The sequence below is a fragment of the Carassius auratus genome, unplaced genomic scaffold, assembly GCF_003368295.1.
Source record: "Carassius auratus strain Wakin unplaced genomic scaffold, ASM336829v1 scaf_tig00005608, whole genome shotgun sequence".
NCBI classification, from domain to species: Eukaryota; Metazoa; Chordata; class Actinopteri; order Cypriniformes; family Cyprinidae; genus Carassius; species Carassius auratus.
Window position 1 is genome coordinate 213,517 of NW_020523683.1, and position 21,046 is coordinate 234,562.

A 21,046-nucleotide genomic window follows, 5' to 3' on the forward strand; every position below is an offset into this window, starting at 1 on the left:
CTTCCCAAAGAAAAATCAAGGTGAGGGTGACTAAAGAATGACAGGATTTTCAATTATCAGATGGACTACTCCTTTTGTTAGCCACTGATCTCCTCATTCAGGAGTAAGATAATCTTCATTCATAACGTCCAGGGCAAAATCGTTGGCTTTCAACACCAGTGGGCCTTCTTCGAAACACGTTCCATCATCGGTGTTGTTTTAGTGCAGAACAAACAGGAAAGCTTGCAACACAATGAGAAAAGCAAATAGCATACAGCCCCACTGACTGTGTGAGGTTTTGCTGAAGTCCACAGATGATCTCCATGAACCGGCTCAGGGGTCCAAGGGGTCAGGAGCCCCCCTCACCTCCTCTACACGGTTCACAAACTCACCCTGAGAAGGGCATGATAGAAGGGAAGCCAAAGAGAACAGGAATCAGCTTTTTCGCTAATGGAGCCGACTGTGTGCGTGACACGTTTGAGAAATTAGCTGGACAAGTTAAACTAACAAGCTAACAAAGTCCATTGTTTTTATTCACGAATGAAGACTTTGAATAGGATTAGAAGCGTAGGGTTAGTGGAAATTCATTGTGTTGCGAGGTGGATTTGAATGGTGAGAACGTTTAGAACACAAACGCTTCCTTGGCCTTATTTTTTTCGTCAACGGGGAGTCAAAACAGACATGTTGAATCATAAAAACTTTGCAAGTCGTCAACGAATGAGACATATCCATGCCATAAACTGTAAATGGCTATTAAATACATTTACGTCAGTGCGCTGGCGTCCTTAAGGGCTCGTAAAAGCTCCAAACGCCAAGTAACACTGCTCACATGTTGATAACGTCCGTTAGGACTTCATATTCAACTAGCAGGGTGATGTCATGTAAAGGTGGAATTTGTTTTTGTGTAGAAGTCAAGAATGTGTCACACTATTAAAACGAGGTGCGAACAATGGAGAAGGAATTAAGATTCCTAGAAGCTTTAATACGAAATCTCCTCAACACCCTATTACAGCGACAACTGCAGACATTTATTACTGTGCCAGCTCGCAGGTATTTACACCAAACCCATGCAGAGAGTCTGACTAAGAGAAAGAGAGCATGAAACACACAGTCACACAAAGAAATGAAAAAAAAAACAATATGCTCACAGTAGAGGAAAAACAGGGGTCACAAGACAAAAAAAAGGTCTTTAAAAATCTTGCAGGTCAAACCTGCATGATTTGGTCAATTTCGGACAAATACGGTCATTGTGATCTGAAATGCAATATGAGAGGCATTTAAATTCTTGTTTTATCTGTAGTTTAGATATAAAGGTTAAAAGAAGAAAAGGCATCAAATAAACTTAAACAGTGGGTTTCATAACAAAAACTACAAAAGAATAATTAGTCTTTCATCTCCAAATAAAGCCCTGTTTACTTTAAGTTCTCATGCCAGGAGCAAATTACTCTGTAGGGGGTATGTCTTTAATGATAATAATAATAATAATAAATATCATAATGTTATACTTATTATTATTATTAGCAGTAGAAGTAGCAGTAGTAGCATATTTATGTTTTTACAGTAATAACAACAACATATGTAACAATTGTTGCTGCTACTTACAATAACTGTATTTTGTCTAACAACAATAATGATTATTATTATTAGAAGTAGCAGCAGTAGTATCGTTATGCTTTTCTAATAACAACGTATAACAATTACTACCACTAACAATAATTGTATTTTGTTTATTATTATTAATAATAATAATAATAACACTAATTATTATTTTTATTATGTTTTGGTTATTATTATTAGTAGCATTAGTAGATCTATGTTTTTACAATAATACTTACTACAAGGTACGTAGCAATTACTTCTACCACTAAAAATAACTATTTTGTCTAACAACAATACTACTACTAATAATTTATATTATAATATAATATTATTGTGTTATTATTGGCAATTGCCATTCATAACATTTTGTAATGTGTAGTGACAATCATATTTTTAACAATTTCTTACATTTGCAGGATTCAATTCAATCAGTTGAGAGAAACGTGGAGGAAGAACTGGTGGAGGAACTTTGGCTCCACATGCGCTTCATGTCACTGTGCACTAATCGTAACAGCCAGTAGACTGTAGCCGGGTTTCCATCTAAAGTTGTGAATTTAACTTGTGCGCAAAATTGGAATATCGCACAAAACATTTGTGAACTGTTGAAGCACTGTTTCCTTCCAACGAGTCAAAGAGAACAAAATCGTCACCTTCCTGATAAACTAGCACTATACATCACTACGCAAAAGTAGGAAAAGCTACTGAATATAGTAATTTTCCTATATAATAAATTACTTGCACCTCAGAACGAGCAGATGAAACACAATAAATGCGGCTGTTGCTTTCGGAGGTGGATGCTGAAGTTTGGGAACGCAGTCGTTTAACAGTTCTGGGAGGTAATTATACAGAAATACTTTAATGACAGACTTTGCTCGGGCAGTTATGAATGGCCATCTAACAACATTTAAGATATTGTCGAAGATCGGTAGTTAGTCTGAATTTACCGTCCCGTTGTGCAAAGTCCCATTTCTTTTTTTTTGATGCACTTGGAGGAATTTATTTGCAAAATGCATTTCCATCTCCCATTATTCGCATTAACCCTTTTTCGCAAGAAGTCAAAAACCACTTCAAGCAAGCGTAGAAACTTTTGCGAATTAATTTTTATTTCTAAATTCAGTATTTCCAACTTGATTTTGATGCGATACTTCAAAATGTGCATTAAAGCAGGGTGATGGAAACCCAGCTAGTGCGTCAGTTTCATCTGTAGCAGCAAAATGTGAATATCAAAAGTTAATGCTTTCTATCACAAGAAAGGTTGTATGCACAAATTGTATGAATTGGACATACTTGTCACATTGAAACTGAATTGAACTGAACGCGTCAGACACCTAACATGCACAGCACGTCTTCTCTTCACAGTTAAACAGCTGGTCATATGGGCTGATATCTTTAGTCTTTCATACATGTGGTTCTTTTTCTTCGAAAAGACAGTGTTTTGCATCCAAGGCTGCAAGCACCTCACCATTCAACCCATCTTTTAAACTTAACGTGAAACACACTTCAGTCTAAATACGTAGCCAATTACAGAGACACCACACTGACATGAACTTCAGACTCATATAGACTGAAGCTATACACTTGATGAATAACAATGACGCTTCCTAAAGACCTGGACTTCAGGAGAACTGTGCAAGTGTCAGAAGGATGTATTCAAATCAAGGTAAATCTGCCACTATAAATGACAAAACAAAGATGTGAAAGATTTCTAAAGATTCCTTCTAACACAAATCCACTTCAGAACAAAGTATCGATGACATAATATCTATAAGCCAATAAGAACGATTAAGATTTTCAGGGCCAAGGACCTGTTAAACGGAAAAGCAAGGATGGTTTTCTTCTAGAAAACATGCTGAACTGCAGTGAAGAGTTACATGAAAGAAAAGTTCACAAAGGCTTTTTATTGGAGACAAATAAGAAGCATTCATGTGATGTTCCATCTTAGTCTTTAAAAGGCAGATTCATTCAGACACACGTCTCTAGAAACCCACTCAGCTTTTGACCCTGAACTTTGACCTCTCACCGTTAACCTAAAGGGCAAATGGAGAACTGAGTGACAGCTGAAGCAGAGTCGTAGTGTGTTTGTACACAGGCCCAAAGCGAGCCGTTGGCACCGGAGCTCTAAAAGGTGTTGCACTACCCCGCGGCCCCAGCACTGAATTTCACTCAGTGAGACTAATTCTGGGTCAAAGTCTCTGCGCCATTTAACCACATTTGTTTGGCAATTATACTGCATTAAGCGAAACATGTCAGAGATGAAGCACTAAAGAATGATGAGAGAAACAGACAGGAACAGAGGAACAGGAGAAAGAGGGATGAGTTGTTATTAAAATAGTGCTGGTTCCCATTCAGTAAGATTTCTACTGAGCTTAACCTAATACAAGTAATACCGCAGCAGGGGACTAGAAGGAAAAAAAACTATGTGTACCCACTGACTCAGCTAAACGCTTACACACAGATGAAAAAACAACTGCATGAATGTGTGCAATACTCTTCTAAAACTATACTGATGTTACCAAATAAACATAATTATCTTAAACTTTTAATTTGATTTTGAAGTGAACAGGACATTCAGTGAGGACTTGATTGAATCCAAAATTGAAAAAGTACTCTAATGTAGACAGATTGCTGGAATGAAGCGGTTGAAAATTCTAACAAGAACTGGTGATGTCAGATGAAAAAAGTCATTTTTATTTTTTCTTTGGAAAAACTTGCTCTTGAATCATGCTCAATCAATAAATTGCAGTAATGTGAATAAAAATAAAGTGACTCAATGTTGATGACGAAAAGATATATATATATATATATATATTTTTTTTTTTTTTTTTTTTTTTTTTATAAGATATTACATTTAAGAATGAGGCATATAATTGCTATATAATTGAGTGAGTAGGAGTGATGAGGAGATGCATGAGGATAAAAAGATGCAGTATGAGCAGTATAAATGAGAAAGTAAGGTGTGTGTGTGTGTGTGTGTGTGTAGGCCTCAGCTGTAAGACTCTGAGCTGCTGATCTGGTCTCTTTGTTCTGTCACACATGCCAGTCTAAAACTCTCAAAGAGCCCATTCACAACCAGTGCTGCACTTGCCAACACACACACACACACACACACACACAGTCCTTTCCTCTCCACAGTCCAATATAATGCACACATTCCTTTTTAAATGCTGCGCGGACAGCACGCCATGGCCGCCTCACTCACTGCTAAAATGATCTTAGAAACTCAAATGCAAACTAAACCCATCTTAGAAATTAACAATGGAGAGTCACGTGTGCGGGGAATCCCAAGGCACGAACTCACAAGCTAAATCAATTTTTTCTTTCTTTATTTTGGGTGCTAGGAAAGAGGGAGTATGAACCGAAGAACTTACAGGAAAACGACAGAGAAATCGTAATGCTTAAAGGGGTTAGTTCACCCAAAAATGAAAATTAGGCTGTGTTTTACTCACCCCAGAGTCATCCTAGGTATATATTACTTTTTTCTTTCAGACGAATCCAGTCGGAGTTATATAAAAATTGTCCTGGCTTTTCCTAGCTCTGTCATTGCTGTCAGTGGGTGTTGTAGTGCTTCAGTCGAAAAGAAGTTAAATAAAAAGTGCCCATCCATAAAAAAAAAAAAAAAAAAAAAAAAAAGTGTCTTACACAGCTCTGGGGGTTGAACAAAGGCCTCCTGTAGCAAATCGATGCATTTTTGTAAGAAAAATATCCATATTCAAAACCTAATATTAACTTTAATCTATCTTGTGTCAACAGTTGTACACGGAAGCAGCTTCGGGAGCATGAGGTACGGAGGTCAGCATTGAGCATGCGCTGGTGAGTCCCTTGAAAACCAACGTTTGTTTACAGGATCAAAGGAAGCAAAGTTTCCTTACTTTAACAAAGGGAAAACATTCTCCTCTTGGCTTATATATCGAAATCCTCTGACATTCTTCTTTACAAATCCTCGTTTTCTTATAACTTCTCTCCGTTGCCTTTCGGCGGACGTCACTTGTGAGTGGTGCATGCGCAAAGCCGTACTCATACTTCATCCACCCCGGAACTGCATCCGTTTACAACAGTGAGCCCAGCGCAAGCTAGATTAAAGTGATTATTACGTTTTGAATATGGATATTTTTCTCACAAAAATGCATTGATTCGCTACAGGAGGCCTTTGTTAATCTATAAACCGGAAGTAGGAGCTGTATATGTTTGCCTACCAAGATGGCCGCTGAGTGAACCACCTTGCTGAAAAGGACTTTGGATGGGTTCAGCACTGATAAAATGTGTGTGATTTTTGACATTTTTGTTGACCTTAATAGTTATCTCACTGTGACTCTCAAATGTTTTAACCAATCAGTTGCTGTCAATAAATCTACAAATGGGAAGTAAGTGAGAAAAGCGAGCCTTACTTAATCGAAACTAGCAAGATGGTGGAACATTGTGACCTTCTAATGAGTCTAATTGATTTAGACAAGTTTACACTAACGTTTTGTTCGAATGTTAGGCCTGGATTTTATCTGCCCAGATGTCACCGAAGTTATGGAGATGTTTAGTGGGGTTATTCTAGTCAATTGGATCCATTTCTTTCACACAATCATGATCCAAAGCTGTGATGTTATTCCATGTAATGGCAGTTTAACACAAAATTTTGCTTTTTACAGATTCACAGCTACTACTGAGATCACATGGATCCAATGGAAATGTTGAATAGCATGCTTTGACTCTTCAGAAAACTGCACAGAAAGCCAGTGCACTGTTTGGGACTATTGGTGTTGCAAAGCGCCTTGCCTGAAGTGGCCTTGTTAACCCTTAGGGGACTAAGCCCTTTTTGGTCCGTTTTCTCTATTTTTACATTTCGGCTTATAAACCATATGTAATGAGGATGGACCACCATGTATTTGGTATCAATGGATTCAGAAGACCCTAAGCTACCATAAGCATGCATGCAATATGTCTATAAAGGAAGTATGAGTGAAAAATTGTACAATAAACTAGAGAATTTCAAAGACGAAAATGAGATTTTTGTCATTTATTACTGAAAATCCTACCTCACACAACAATAGTTAAAAGTTTTTGACCCAAAAATATATTTTTCAAACTCTTTGCTTGACAGAAATGGGTTAATGTTCAATCAAATGTGTAAAGACCAATTAAATAATTAACTTTATTTACAAACAGTCCTAGGCGTTTTTTTTATTTTTGGGACTAAGCCCTTTTTGGTCTGTTTTCTCTATTTTTATATTTGGGCTTATAAATCATATGTAAAGGAGATGAAACACCCTGTGTTTGGTATCTATGGATTCAGAAGACCCTAAGCTACCATAAGCATGCATGCAATATGTTTATATAAAGGAAGTATGAGTGAAAAATTGTACAATAAACTAGAGAATTTCAAAAACGAAAATTAGATTTTTGTCATTTATTACTGAAAAACACACAATATAGAACAGTTTTTGAACAAAGAAAATATATTTTTTCAAACTCTTTGCTTGACAGAAATGTGTTATTGTTTAATCAAATGTGTAAAGAACAATTAAATAATTAACTTTTTTAAAAAACAGTCCTAGGCATGCCAGTGAGCAAAGCAAGGCCTCTCCAGGCCTTTCCAGTAATTGTTCCAGAGCTTGTTCTGCCGTAAATCTTTTACTGCTTGCCATTTTGATAAAACAATTCTGTAATAATGCTGTATCTCTCTCGAATTGATCTCTTTGTGCTCGCTAACACTACGATCACTTTCTGCTTTCTCCACGTGATGCTGATTCTCCGATCGCTCGAATTTAGCTCTTTGTGCTCGCTAATACTCCGATCGCGTTCTGCTTTCTCCACCCTGATGCTGATTCTCTGAACGCTTATTGATTACATGTCTTTTACTATAGTCCAGCCAGCTTTTACAAGGCTACAGCAGAGCTACAGAGTCCTCTGAATCGCTAGAAGACATAACCTTCCTCTGATTGGGTTAGAAAAAGACTCCTCCCAGCGGCAATTTTTCCATTGGCTGTTGCGTGTTGAATCTGCCTAGCACAATCTTTTTCATTGGCCTGTTTACGCAGTGGTATTGCGCAATAAGGGAAGTGTTTAATATAGAAACTGGACACCGCTGTTTTCAGCGGAATCTGAGGAAGACGGCAAAAAAACCCGCATCTCTCTAGCATTAATAGTTTTTGAGATAACTACACATTTGTAAAAGTATGCCATTTTGGGCGGTACCGCCTAATCCGTCCCCAGAGGGTTAAACAAGCTAATCGTTTACATCTGGAGGTCCGCGCAGATGAGGGGAAGACGACGGGATGGAGGGTAGAAGCAGGAAAAACAGAGCATGATATTCAGGAGGTGCGAGACAAGCACAGGGGCATATATCCTGTGACGATAGGACATACGTGACCAACCGAGAGCAAGACAAAACAAATAAAGCTAGAGGGAAAGAAAAGCTTCATTCTTTCTTGGACGTCTAACCCTGGAGGTGTCGTCTTATCATTAGCATGCCGGCACTGCTGTGCTTCAGCTGTCTTTGCGGGAGAATATCAGTGCCGTGGCCCTCGAATGTTTTCATGGCCTCCATCTGACCTGCGTTCTGAATCTGGCCCTTAAAACAAATGATATTGATCAGAGATCCTCATCTAGATGTGATGTGTCCAGGGGCCATAGGGCATGCGTATGCATATGAGGACCTGCTCTTGCTGGGCTAGGAGACAAAACTGATAATAGTGTAAGTAAAGGTCTGGGGCTTATTAGGCCAGAAGCATACTTAACACATTGCATGCATTACAAGTGGACCACATTGTTGTACATTCTTGATGCGTGCTCTTGCACAGAATTGGAGGCAGGACTGATGGGTGATAGAGTTACTTTCAGAGAGGCCTGTACCATTAAACCAGTATGTATATGAATGTATTGTTACTTTTTCAAACTGTTGCTCCATCATGACAGAATCTGACATAGAATCGACCGAGATGATGACCGTTTGTGTTAATGTCTGGCACAAGAATACAAGGATTGGATTCTGAATGGAGTACAACAGTGAGCGCCCACCTTTCAGCAGTCTATTTTTCCACTAATTTATGGATATAAAATTCTTAAGAGAGATGAATGCCTTTACCAACATTATAAATCTGTTTTTGAAGCAAAAAAAGAAAAGAAAAAAGCTTTTAAAAATGTCTAAAAACCGAGAAAGACACAAACAGAACAATGTATAGTTAAACGTCTTTTATGAGAATAAACCGTAATGACATGAAACTACAGAGCAGTATATAAAACTATTGATTCAAATACATATACATATTAAATCCAGCAAAGAAATATGATCTACCAAATATGCAAACACATTTATGAATACACAACTTCCGTGTACCATCACACCAAATTTCCATTTAGAAACAACTTAGAAACAACTCATCCCATTTTTCATGCAACAGTGAAACAACTAGGCTTTAATACTTCTTCCATCCACACCTCCTCTTTTTCTTTCGTTCACCCACTTCCCTTTTACTTATTTCCTTATCATCACTATCACTTTTCCCTCCTTCCACCCACTAACTGTGCAGCTTGTCAGGCCGGCTCTGCCTCCTCTTTCCAACTCTCTCTTGCTACGCTTTAACTAAAACCATCTGCTTGGAATACCAGACTGATGAAGGTCTGCTTGGGAGTTGCCCTCGCTCACAACCCCCCTTCTCTCGCTCTCTTTCTGCACAATCAGATTTTATTAGCATACACTCCAGCACTTAGTGTTCTGGTTTTAAAAGCACTGATGGCTCTTAATGTAAAATAAAACCCTGGTCTCCATGTGAGGGGCCACACATGATCCGGAGGGGCCCTGCTGTAGTCGAGGGGGTGGAGGGTGTGCGGAGCCCTGCTATCAATCAGCCAGAGAGCCCTTATCACCCTGGAGAGAGATGGATGACCCCCACACCCCTTCAGGCCACAGGGGGTTAACCTTGGCCCGCCAGTTGGGGGCTTTAATCTGGTCTAACACTGATACCACAGCCTAGTGGGGCAAGTGGGTATTAGTGGGACACATAATAAGTGCATGCATGTATATTTGTATTCTTAAAGTGCACGTGACGAGCCAGTTTGACATACGACAAGCATGAACTCTATAACTTGCAGACAAACAGGCCTCTATGTCATGATGTCCGGCTTTATTTTTGACCTGTGAGCAGCTGTGATATCTTGTTGGACCAACACAAGTGCATTGCATTGTTTTCCCAAGCATTTCCCACATTGTAGAGAGCTAGTGTTTAGGCTGAGCCCTTGTGTACAGAGGTATACATTTCCCTGTGAATGGCAAACATTCATGCGGGAGTAGGACAATGTGACAAATCAAACGTTTTGTTCTTTTACGCATCATAACCAGTGGCATTACTGTTAACTTAAAAAAAAAAAACTTTATTTTTTATAAATAGTTTTTGTTAATTGTAAAAATATATATATATTATATATATGAACACATTGATAATTGATTGATTCATTGTTATTTTAAGCGATACTAGTCCTCCACACAATCCTGTTCACATCACACTGAATATGACATCACTCCTGACTAAGGTCGAAAAATGCAGGGGAGTGTCACTCTCCAAATCACACTCAATAAAAGCATCGCTCTCATTCACAAGTCTCTATAGACGGCGAACAGAAACGCATCTGGAATATTCCAGCAATTAAACCAGGCCGGGTCTTTGAGAGTATACCATCACAAGAAGTAAACGGTTTGAAAACGCCCACCACACCACCAGCTAACAAATATAGACACTGAACTAACAAATCAACTCCCACAGTAATGGAGGCCCCCCTTAAGTCACCGTATCCTTATGCGGCCGACCTGTTTTTAGCCATAATTGTTTAATGTTAGATCATAGTGGTAAGTGGGTGTATTTGCTGAGCTAATGTTGATTTTAGCTAACTCCCCTAAACTGGGCAAAACTAACATGGGAAACAAGGGAACAGTTAAACTGTGGTCACATAAGTGAACATTTGGAAAAATTTTAAGGGGTGAAAAATATCCATCGTATATTATCAATATGCATGAATCACAGAAGTCATTTTCCAATCAAACCGCTTTCTTTTAATCAACATGGCAAATTTGCATGACCAACTTGAACTAATTCATTCTGATTATCTTTTATGAAGTTGTTTATGAACAACTAGTTTCAGGCAAAGAAAAACAGGACTGGCTGCACCAGTCCTTCAGATATATGTATTCCTAAAAAAAAAAAATAAGCACCGCAGTCCGCTGAGAGCCCAATCTAGACTTTAAAGATTGGATATAAACAGCTCGTGTCTTGTCAAAAACATCCCAGTGTGGAATTAAAGTGGGCGTCTCAAAGCGGCGCTTCTGGCTAAACCTGACCGACTCCTAAGAACCGGCTTCAGATTAATAAATTGATGAAAAAATACATTTATACACATGCTCATCCCAAGCAGCTTCAAAGGCCTTTTCATTGATGTGACTGAACGTTGCGAGCGTGTGTGTGTGTGTGTGCGTGTGTTAGGAGGGCTGGCTGGTTTGCCAGTCCTCACGGGGGTTTGAAGCTCTCCTAAAGGGCCCGGCTCTTGAAAAGCCAGCGAAGGCTATAAACAGAATATGTAATGGCAGGGACGGAACAGAAGGAGGGACGATGGGCAAGATATGGGTGGCAGAAGGGGGCGACGCCAACTCCCGCTCTCCTAAGAGAAAGGAAGGAGGAGGGAAGGCCAAGGCTGGCAGTGTTTCACACAATTCGGAGAATGGAGCGCGTGAACATGCTCCCATGATGCACTCGTAGTTTTTCTAGGACACTAGTTGAATGGCTGGTGGGTGTATGCAGAGTTTGACAAGAACCTTCGACATCATGGAGAAAAACCTGAAAAAGTTTATTCAACAGGCGTTTGCTCCTCTGTGTTGTGCAACGTCTTTTCAAAGGAAGTCAACGCTCCAGTGCTAAGGTAAACATCTGTGAAGGACAGAAATACGGAAATACAGAAACTACCTAATGCACGCCCTTCAAAAGCCATATTCGATGCACTCAATGTATGTAAATTGATCCGTATTTATACGTGAATAACAGATAGCTAAATTAATCTGTTCATTGATTCAGAAGGCTCGCTCAATTCATACAGATCTTTTTGTACTTTTTTGATGGATGAAAGTTGTGTTTACGTGTACTTTTAAGGGATGGACAAACTAGATGAGAGAACATTAAAAATATCTTTATCTGGGTTACAAAGAGGAGTCTTTTGGGTTTGGATGACAAATCTTAATTTCTGGGTGAACTATCCCTTTAACACTTTACTCAATGGATTTACAAATGTAATACACAAATTTGATGAGCTTGTGTTGATAGAAGAAGCCCGATATGTCATTGTAAATTAGGCAGCTGTATTGTATCTGCTTCATCTTAGACCAATAATAATGCACTTCCTAGTAATTCATACCACTGGTGGTTCAACTTTCATTTAGAGTGTCGTTAAACAAATGACGACCAACTAAAGACCAGCTAAAAACCAACTGTGTTCCAAAACATGACTACCATCTTAAAACCGATTTTCAAAAGGGTCCAAAAAATTTCCACTGACCAATAAATCACAGGATGTGAAATGAGATGACCTTAAGAAATCACGACATTACATACACTGCACTTTTATCCTTCACAACCATTCATTTGCCTGAACTGAAATACTACTCTGACTCAAATTCTACTAGTTATCTCGTGAAACATCTAATGGAATGAAGAAAAGCATAAACTAAAACATGGGATTATTTGTTGACCAGCATCAACAAAGAGAACATTTGGCAACTATATTTCAGGTTGCCATAAACAGATCGTTCTCTGTCGCTCACTGGTGAACAAACACACATTAGGAGTGTAAGCATGATGTTCAGTCTGTTGAAAGTACAGTTACACTCAATGTAGCAGCAGGAGACGTAAAGAAATTGTTCACCAAGAAATAAAGATTTCATCATCATTTACTCACCCCTCAAGTCAGTCCAAACCTAAGCCTTCTACTATGGAACAAAAAAGCAGACATTTAGAACAATGTTAATGCTGCTCTTTTCTATTCAGTGAAAGTGAATGGTAACCAACGGGTCCAAAAATGACAAAAATCACCATAATATTATCATAACGTAGTAGAAATGACACGTGTGTTGTATTCCAATGTTATTTTGGGAGTTGGACAGCATCAGTCCCCATTCACTTTCACTGTATAGAGAAGTCAGCTTTCTGCTTTCTGTGTTTGACGGAAAATAAAAAACATATGAGCGACATGTGGGTGTGTAAACGAGGACAATTTGCAGTTTTCTCTTTACAGGTACAGGAAAAACACTCAGAAAGCACACACACACACACACACTGACAATAGCGCTATTGACTCAACTGTGTCTCAGAGAGTTTAAGTGCTAAGAGCTGCTGGCAGAGTGAGAACACCTGAATGTGGAAAAATGCCCGGCGCTGGAAAAGACATGTGGCCTGAGCTGTGATGACATGCTCAGGCATTACAAAAGCGTGTGTTTGTGTGAGTGTGAGTGTGCCCTGTGCTATTCTTCCCCAAAAGACAAGACTAAACAGTTTAAAATGTGTTTCCACTGAGGTGTGTTTGTTTGCCGATGTGGGCGCCGCAACACAAAAGCTGCAGTTACAAGGTTTGGCGAGTCGCTTGGTTCCTTGTTTGGGCCCAAAACCCGACTGTGTTAAAACAACACAGGATTGTGCTCACAGCTTTTGCAACAAGAGGTAGAGAGTGGAATCAAATGAAAAGGGAGTCTGAAAACGGATTAAAACTAAATGTTTCAATGGCTGTTCCAGAAGAGTGAAGACATGACCAGAAAATCATTTCAGCATGTAAATGCATTAAATTCAATGTTAAAAAACGCCACAGGCCTCTGAAAAACATTTAGGAGTGAATTCATTCAGTATGTTTACAACACATTATCATGCTACATGTCAAAACCTGTCATCAAAATGAAGCGAGGCATTGCTGTGGTTTGTACAGGGAACAGGTTGTAGTACAGGACAATGACTGTTTATCTTTAGCCCCTTTCACACTGCACGTCGGACCCGCAATATTCCCGTAACATTGCCTGGTCGCCTTCTGTGTGAAAGCAACCACGTCCCGGAATTGATTACCGAATCGAACCCGGGTCGGGGACATAGTAACATTGCGGTAATCGATCCGGAACGAGCGCTGTGTGAACAAAAGCCAGATCTAATTCGGTATCGAAGTGATGACGCGCGTTATCGCGCGACTCTTTTACCGGCTGTTTTGAAGGAAGATCAACATTCGCGACGAAAACATATGTGCAAACTGTAATGAAGCAGAGATCAGTTAGTTCCTCACTTTCCGCACTGACGCAGAGATCGTTTGCTTGCTTCAGTTAAAGTATAACGTTCCAAGCGTTGTCGACTCGTACATAACACGTCACGCGCTGATGTCACGTGTCGTTACGGGATCTTCAGGGGTTGTGTGTGAAAGTGCGCACATATACCGGGTCATCACTGGCAGTGTGAAAGTGCCAAATCTAGCGACCAGGGAACAATTACAGGAACACTTTACCCCTGTATTTGCCGGAATGGCAGTGTGAAAGGGGCTTTAGACTGTCTATACCAACAGAACTGCCTTTTTAGCCTGTTGTGAGCTGGACTTGAACTCATTTTGCCCAACTGAGCATCATAGGTCAATATGTTCTGATCTCATTTGTTCAGAATCTCATTTCTACAAATTGCAAGAAATCATGGATCAATATTTCTTTTTCTTTTTTTGAGGAAGCGCAATCAGCCGCGGTTCCACTGTCGGGCCAAAAGTGGCTGGCTAGTGCGTGCCAGAGCCAGTCGCGTTTCCACTGTCACTTCCGGGGCTTGATCGTGCCTCGTTGGGGCTTCCTCGGGGCCAATGGCCAGGGTTTTTTGGCCCAACGAAAACCTTGGGCCAAAGCGGGCCAGCTGTGGCTAGAGGAGGAGTTATGAACAAAGGCTGGGTTCAGACGTCAGCTTCTTATTCTCTATCACAATCGTGTATTGATTTAGTAACTTATATGATCTGTCATAAGTCTCGTCTCGAGAATTTACCTCCACGTAGCCTATCATAAAAATATAATAATGGATTTTGTTCGTGAGCTTTTATAAAAATAGAGATATTAATTATATATATTGTAGTAAAACATAGTTGTTTTTTAATTTGAATATTTAACAAAGCATGCAAACAAGCGGCTCCTTTATCATATTCGTTTTGTGATCGCGCTAGTTCCAGTGACTTATTTCTTAGTTTTCTGATAACTTCTCTTTGTTGGTGAAATGACGGGGTTTCGTGACGTTGTTCCTGAGAGGTGTGTAAAGGGCGTGTTTTAGTGACGTGAGCGGAGCTTCAGGCTCCACTGTGGAAACTAGGACTGCACGATGTGTCTTTAAAGCATCGATATCGCGATGTACGAATCCACGAGAGTCACATCGCAGGATGTGCGATGTAGGCTGTCGTAGCTGATCCGTTATTCATTAACTGTACGGGCCAACTGCTCCCCAGGCCCTTGACGAATGTGATTTGTGGATTAATTGCATAGCTTAACCATCATAAAGTGAAAGTTTATCATTGACAGCACTGAAAAACACATGCAAGTTTAACAGGGCAGAGAGAGCGACAGAGAGAGAAAGAGAAAGCGCGCACGAGAGAGAGTTTTTTTTAGGAAGCCACATAAAAGTGTACTTAATTTTCACATTGTGGCAAAATTTCGTTTGCCAATAAAAGCATTGTGCATATTCTCTGAATACTTCACATATCAAGTTTTCTCTACTTCCAACACGAGCCCCTAGCAGACGATTCCCCAGGCCAGGCTTGAGCGTTCATCTCAGTGACAAGCATTGAGAAGAGCAGAGCTGGTTGGCCAACACACTCAATCCTTAAAAACAGTCCCACTGGATTATTGAGGAATGTCAGCTCGGAGCAGGCCCTAAATCAGTTATGGGAAATCTGCACGCCGCCATTTCCACACAGCTTTCCCTTCTGTCACATCATACCTCTGTTTCTTTCCATCTTCCACTTATTTCGGTCCTCTTTTTCACCAGACTTTTCCATTTTCACTATATATGATTTTTCAAATGTTATGTGGAAGATTGCTCTCATGACTAGATGAATGTAAATATAAAAGCATGAGATCTGAACTGCTCAACGGCATTGGCTAATCTTGTAGAGCTGACTGTCAGGCCACGAAAATAAAGAAAACGTATGTTTTTGGTGGGGGCGGAATTTTATTTCATTAATATGTGACGAAGGCCTACAGCATTTACAGTTGCATTCAAGGATAGTTATCTGGATGAAACCGTAGGTCTCAACACTCTCACTACCCACCTACAAATGCAACAGCTTTCACACTGATATTTAATTGCCCCACAGGTTACACACATCTCAAAATCAAGGAGTTAGAATGTTCTTGTGCTCAAAAACATCTGGTGGAACCACATTCTGACTGCAACGATCTCTAAACATTGTTCAAATCAAAATTAGAATTTAAATTGACATGTCATCTTGCAAAAATCTTACCCAATTAAAAATCTTTAAAATTTCAGTTTCTATCTCAAAACATCACTTAATATAAAAAAACAAAGCATTCAACACCAGTAACCTCATTAATCACAATGCCATATGTGTGCAGGCCCATCTGCGTGTTATTGTCACTGAAGAATGTTACGAAATATTAAGGATTAAGCAATGGTCTTTGTATTTCTTAACTAAAGCCACAGGTATTCAGAGCTCCATATTCCCTTTGTCAAATATTCCCTTCCTACAACTATAAATATTACATGAAATCTATGAATTCAGAGGAGCTTTTCAATTCCACCTCAGGGATATCAGAGCAAAAGCACAAGAAACGTACATATTAGTTTAGAAGCGACATGATTAGAAGTTCACTCTATTTGCGACTGCTTTGGGGCTTCACTTCGGCGTTCAAGGCCTGCTGTACCAAGCGCTGTGTGCACTCAGATTCCTGTAATATGATTTGTGTGCTTTACGGTAGTAACCAAACAGACTTTTTTTTTACGAAAATAACTACGAGAATAAATATAAACCAAACCTATACAGAGAACCCGAGACTGATTTTATTGCATTTTCACTATTACGTATACACAAGCGCACCATATGAAAGCAAGAGACCAAAATACTTTTAGAAGAAATAATAATAATTTTAGAAGTAAAAAATCACTATTGGTAAAAACCCTTTTCTTCTGACAATTTTTCATCCCATGGTAAAAGTTGAATGGCTTTCATCCTGACAAAGAACATTGAAATCTTTTATAATCAGTCCAGTTCCTCATTTTCTCCACTTTACAAAACATTCAGCCTACTGTAAAAAGCTGAACCTATTGAATAACTTTTAGGATGACTTTGTCAAATTAGTCAAATTCTGAAGAAAAAATGGGGGGTAGGGATTGGTATACAGCCACACAGTCTCATGCTTTTCCCTGGCAAACGCGCTCTACATTTGTGCATTTGTCTGAGCGCAAGACAGAAGATGATTCAGATTTTGACGGGCTCCTTCAAGTCCCTCTGCTTTTTTTGGAAACCTCCTTATGTGATTGTGACAGCTGTGACTAAGGATGTCTGAGCGAGAGTTTGAGATTAGTGTATACCAACCGCTCATTGTCTGACGCTCGGCCCGCTCTAGAGGTGACGGACGACAGGCTAAGCTTATCTGCCTCAATGACCTCCTGATTTACTTGGTCCAGGTCTGATCTGCTTTGGGGCAAAAGTCTTCCTCAGGAATTTACTCCTGATTTCTGAAACTTTCAGATTAAATACGAGCGCCAAACCACTCGGGTTCTGGGAGGTTATGAACTCTTTGGCGATTTTGAGGGTGGGATGAACCATGCTCTTCCAGGATAATTTAAGAAATAGCCTCTTCAACAACACTCTGTAGGCCGAGACTCAAAAGAGGATCTGGGTACCACAACTACTATGCAACTAGTGTGTGAGGAGCAGCATTAGGCTAATGAGGGCCTATGGAGATCCCAATGAAGCCATCAGCATTCAGTCAGAATGACAATGTAAGACTAACGCCTCAGGAACTGAATGGAAGGGATTGGGAAGGAGGGAGAGCTCGTACGGACGAGTGAAAAGAAACGGAGAGGCCAAGTAAAACTTGCACGAGTGTCTACAAGGCAGGGGGTAAAAAAGCAACGTTTTGCTTTAAACGCTTGGCCTGGTCCAATCAAATCACATTGCGATTCAGAGTAAAGAAGGAGGATTTGAGCTCTGGAATAAACAATGGCTGTTGATTTGGGGAGATGGCTCACAGTTTAGCCAAAAAAACATTCCCGGTTAAGGCTTTCAAAGACCCAAACGTTCATTCTCTTTTTCTGCAGAGCGCTGACGCATAACACCGCGGCAAAGCCATACATGAATGCCTGCGGAGTTCTTTGCAAATTGGGTTGAAAAGACCCAAAGCTGGGGCTAAAAAGGCAGTCAACCTTTCCCAGACATGGACACAAAACTCAAACACATCTATAGGGAAAGAACAGGCAAACTCTGCAGCTTCTATCTATCTGCAGATAGTATTTCACTGTGACAGACCTCTTTGCTCAGACTAATCTTATTTTAAAGAAGGCTAAACAAGCAGCTTGAAAATGCTTAATTACAGCCCAGTGGCAGACAGCACCGAATAAGATTCACTTGGTATTAGTTCAATTAGTAAACCATTTCACAGACAAACATGAGGAATCTTCAGCGTATTTACGCACCAAAATGTGAGGCCAAAATGCCTTAAAATACGCTTTATGCAAGACTTGGGCCAATCTGATCCAGTAAACGGTGGGGATAACTACACATGATCTCTTGGAGCACAAATACATGAATAGAAATCTGTCAAATTCAAGTCAAACTGCTAAAGTACACAATTAAAACCAATTAAACAGTTGAATAACTTAAGAACTAATGCTGAAATGACACCAGCAATCCACTTCCACATGCATATTCCCTAAATCACTTGGAATTACAAAAACACAGTCTACACTGACTGGAGAGCTATTAAATCCCAAGCGCTAAAACTCAATTTTTAAAGAAAAGACACCAATCCGTTACGCTCTCAAGTAGATGGCAGACAAGGATCATAACTGTAGATACTGAAGGCGACACGACCTTACAATATTCAAAATAGCGGTTGATCAGAACAGATTTTCAAAAGGAATACTTTATAAGGAAAGATGTTGGTTTCATTCCATATGAGGCCCATTATAATCTATCTCCAGATTGGCACCGAGACGAACAGCATGTTCAATGGCACTCACCGTTCTTGCGCTTGGAGACAAGGCGCTGTTGGACAAGTAAGGATTGGCGAGATCTGGGATCATTAGAAACGGGTAGCCTGGATAATGGGGGCTCTTAAAAAATCCTCCATCTTGCTGTCTTCTCAAAGCTTGACAGTGGAGAGACAAATGATTAGGGATCAATGCATGGACACAAAAGTTAAGCAATAAACAATATGGCAAGCTGTTTCAACATTTATTCCTATTGCAGATATTTTCACTTGTACTGATTTGTTGCAAGTAGTTTTTTTATACTAATCTAATATTGGGTAGCATGATTTTTTTTTAATCACTAGTAACTCTTCATTAAACACTAACACACATTTATAACATGTAACTATTTTTTGTTACAAGTCTTTATCCAAATAATGCATCTACTCCTGATTTACTACTACTCATTGGATACTAATACCTATTTGTTATGATATTAATATCCCTTAAAATTTTAACTGTAACAACTATATCACTCATTTCAGTTGCTTTTTACTTTAAATATGTATTTAAATTGCTACTAGGAACTGGTGCACTAATAGGTACTGAAGCATACTGATCTATTTGAACAGTTAGGCCTATAGTATTAAAAAAGTACTGTTTTGTAATTAATAGTTATAAGTGAAATTGAAAAAAAATATTTTGTGTTGGATTACTTACAAGTAGTTTAAGAGTAAATAATAGTAAGAAAAACTAACTATTTTTAAGGGTTAATTGTTAATTGGGCATGCCATAACAGCAGTTTACTCTTACCTTCAGTGAAATACTCTCGGGCTTTCTCATAACTTTCAAGATCAGCTCTCGGTTGAGGACGCCTCTCGGTTTGCTGAAGGAAGGAAAGAACGAGTAACAGAGAAAAACAAAGCGAAAAGGTTATTTTTCCGACGGCAACAACCACATCCATGCGTCTGTCAGCACGCGGTGGTGTCTGACTTACCTCAGAATCGGATGAACTGCTGTTATTTTCCGACTCGTTCACCAGAGAAGACTTCACGTCGTCCAGATCTCTTTCGGCAGACACGTTTTCGGAGATTTTCTCCTCTTGTTCGCCCTCATCTTTGAATGAGATCAGTTCATCATTCGCCCCCAGCTCATCCCCTCCGCCTCCGTTAAGCTGTGGCATGTTTACGAGCGTCTTGCAACGGTAACAAAATCTAGAGTTTGTGTCGACTCTGAAGTGCACGAGAACAGCGCAGTCCACTCAACGCAGGAAAACACACGAGAGCTTTCAGAAGTAATCCTTGACACACGAATTAAAATCCAAGTCGTGCATGATTATTTTAAGAAGTGATCACACAAAGCTCGAAAGTTTCATCGGTATCCCCGCAACAAACTCGACTCCAGACGTGAAGCGCCGTGTCCGCTGCTAACAAACTTACCAAACACAAATAAAAGAGGCTGAAACGGACACGTTCTCGGCCGATTCTACCTTCCACGATGACCAAACCAATCGAGCGCAAAAAGTTGAGCGACTCTTTCTTAAAAACGCGCAACCGTCAGTAAGCGCGCGTACGTGCTGCCTGCAACAAAAGTTGCAACAACGGTCGCGGCGCCTCCGTGGTCGCTATCCCAAAGACGTGTTTCAAGTCACATAAAACACTGATTCCTCCCCAGATCAGCTGCTCGTTTCTTCCACATTGCGATCTGCAACCGTCATGGTTGGTGAGCTGAGGCACGAACACTGAAAACAGTGTGTCCGGACGCGAAGAGGCTCTGTTTTCCTGCGCGTTGAGCTGCTGATGGGGAATGCGCGAGAGAGAGTGTGTGTGAGTGTGTGTGTGCTGGGTGAGCAGAATGCAGAGGAGGAGTTAAGCGCTGAAAAACGACACTCCATTCAGCATACACACTCTCGCTCGCTCGCTCTCTCTCTCTCTCTCTCTCACACACACACACACACACACACACTCAGAAAAGTTTAAAGGAACAGTTTGTTCAGGGCTTGATTCTTGAAATAGTTCAGTGACACAGGGTTTGGGATTGCGTTATTTAAGCAGTATCAACAAGAGCAGTTCAGCACAGCTGTAATTCACATTCAATACAACAGCAGAACTGTTTTTATAAAACAGTTCATTAAACAAGCCATTAATATCAAGTAGCTTACATCTTCGACAAAATTGGCAAGTTAGTTATTTTCTTTCTCCATGAATGAAATGCTCCAAATGAAGCTCTTTGCCTCACCAAGCAACAGAACGGACTGGATTGTCTGTATGAGTGGACCGGAGTGGTTGAGATTCGCTTCT

At 39.9% G+C, this 21,046-nt stretch overlaps 1 protein-coding gene across 1 annotated transcript in view; it reads right to left on the reverse strand.

Moving 5' to 3' along the window:
* The window catches only part of LOC113070993 (transcription factor 7-like 1-B), a 51,629-nt gene extending 31,033 nt beyond the window's left edge, over positions 1-20,596 (reverse strand). Inside the window, exons 1-3 of the mRNA XM_026244351.1 lie at positions 19,744-20,596; positions 19,560-19,632; positions 18,798-18,925 (exon numbers count right to left, since the gene is read on the reverse strand). Of these exons, the coding sequence (XP_026100136.1) occupies positions 18,798-18,925; positions 19,560-19,632; positions 19,744-19,929 (387 nt within the window). The 5' untranslated portion in view covers positions 19,930-20,596. The remainder of the gene's footprint in view (positions 1-18,797; positions 18,926-19,559; positions 19,633-19,743) is intronic.
* Positions 20,597-21,046: the final 450 nt, after the last annotated feature.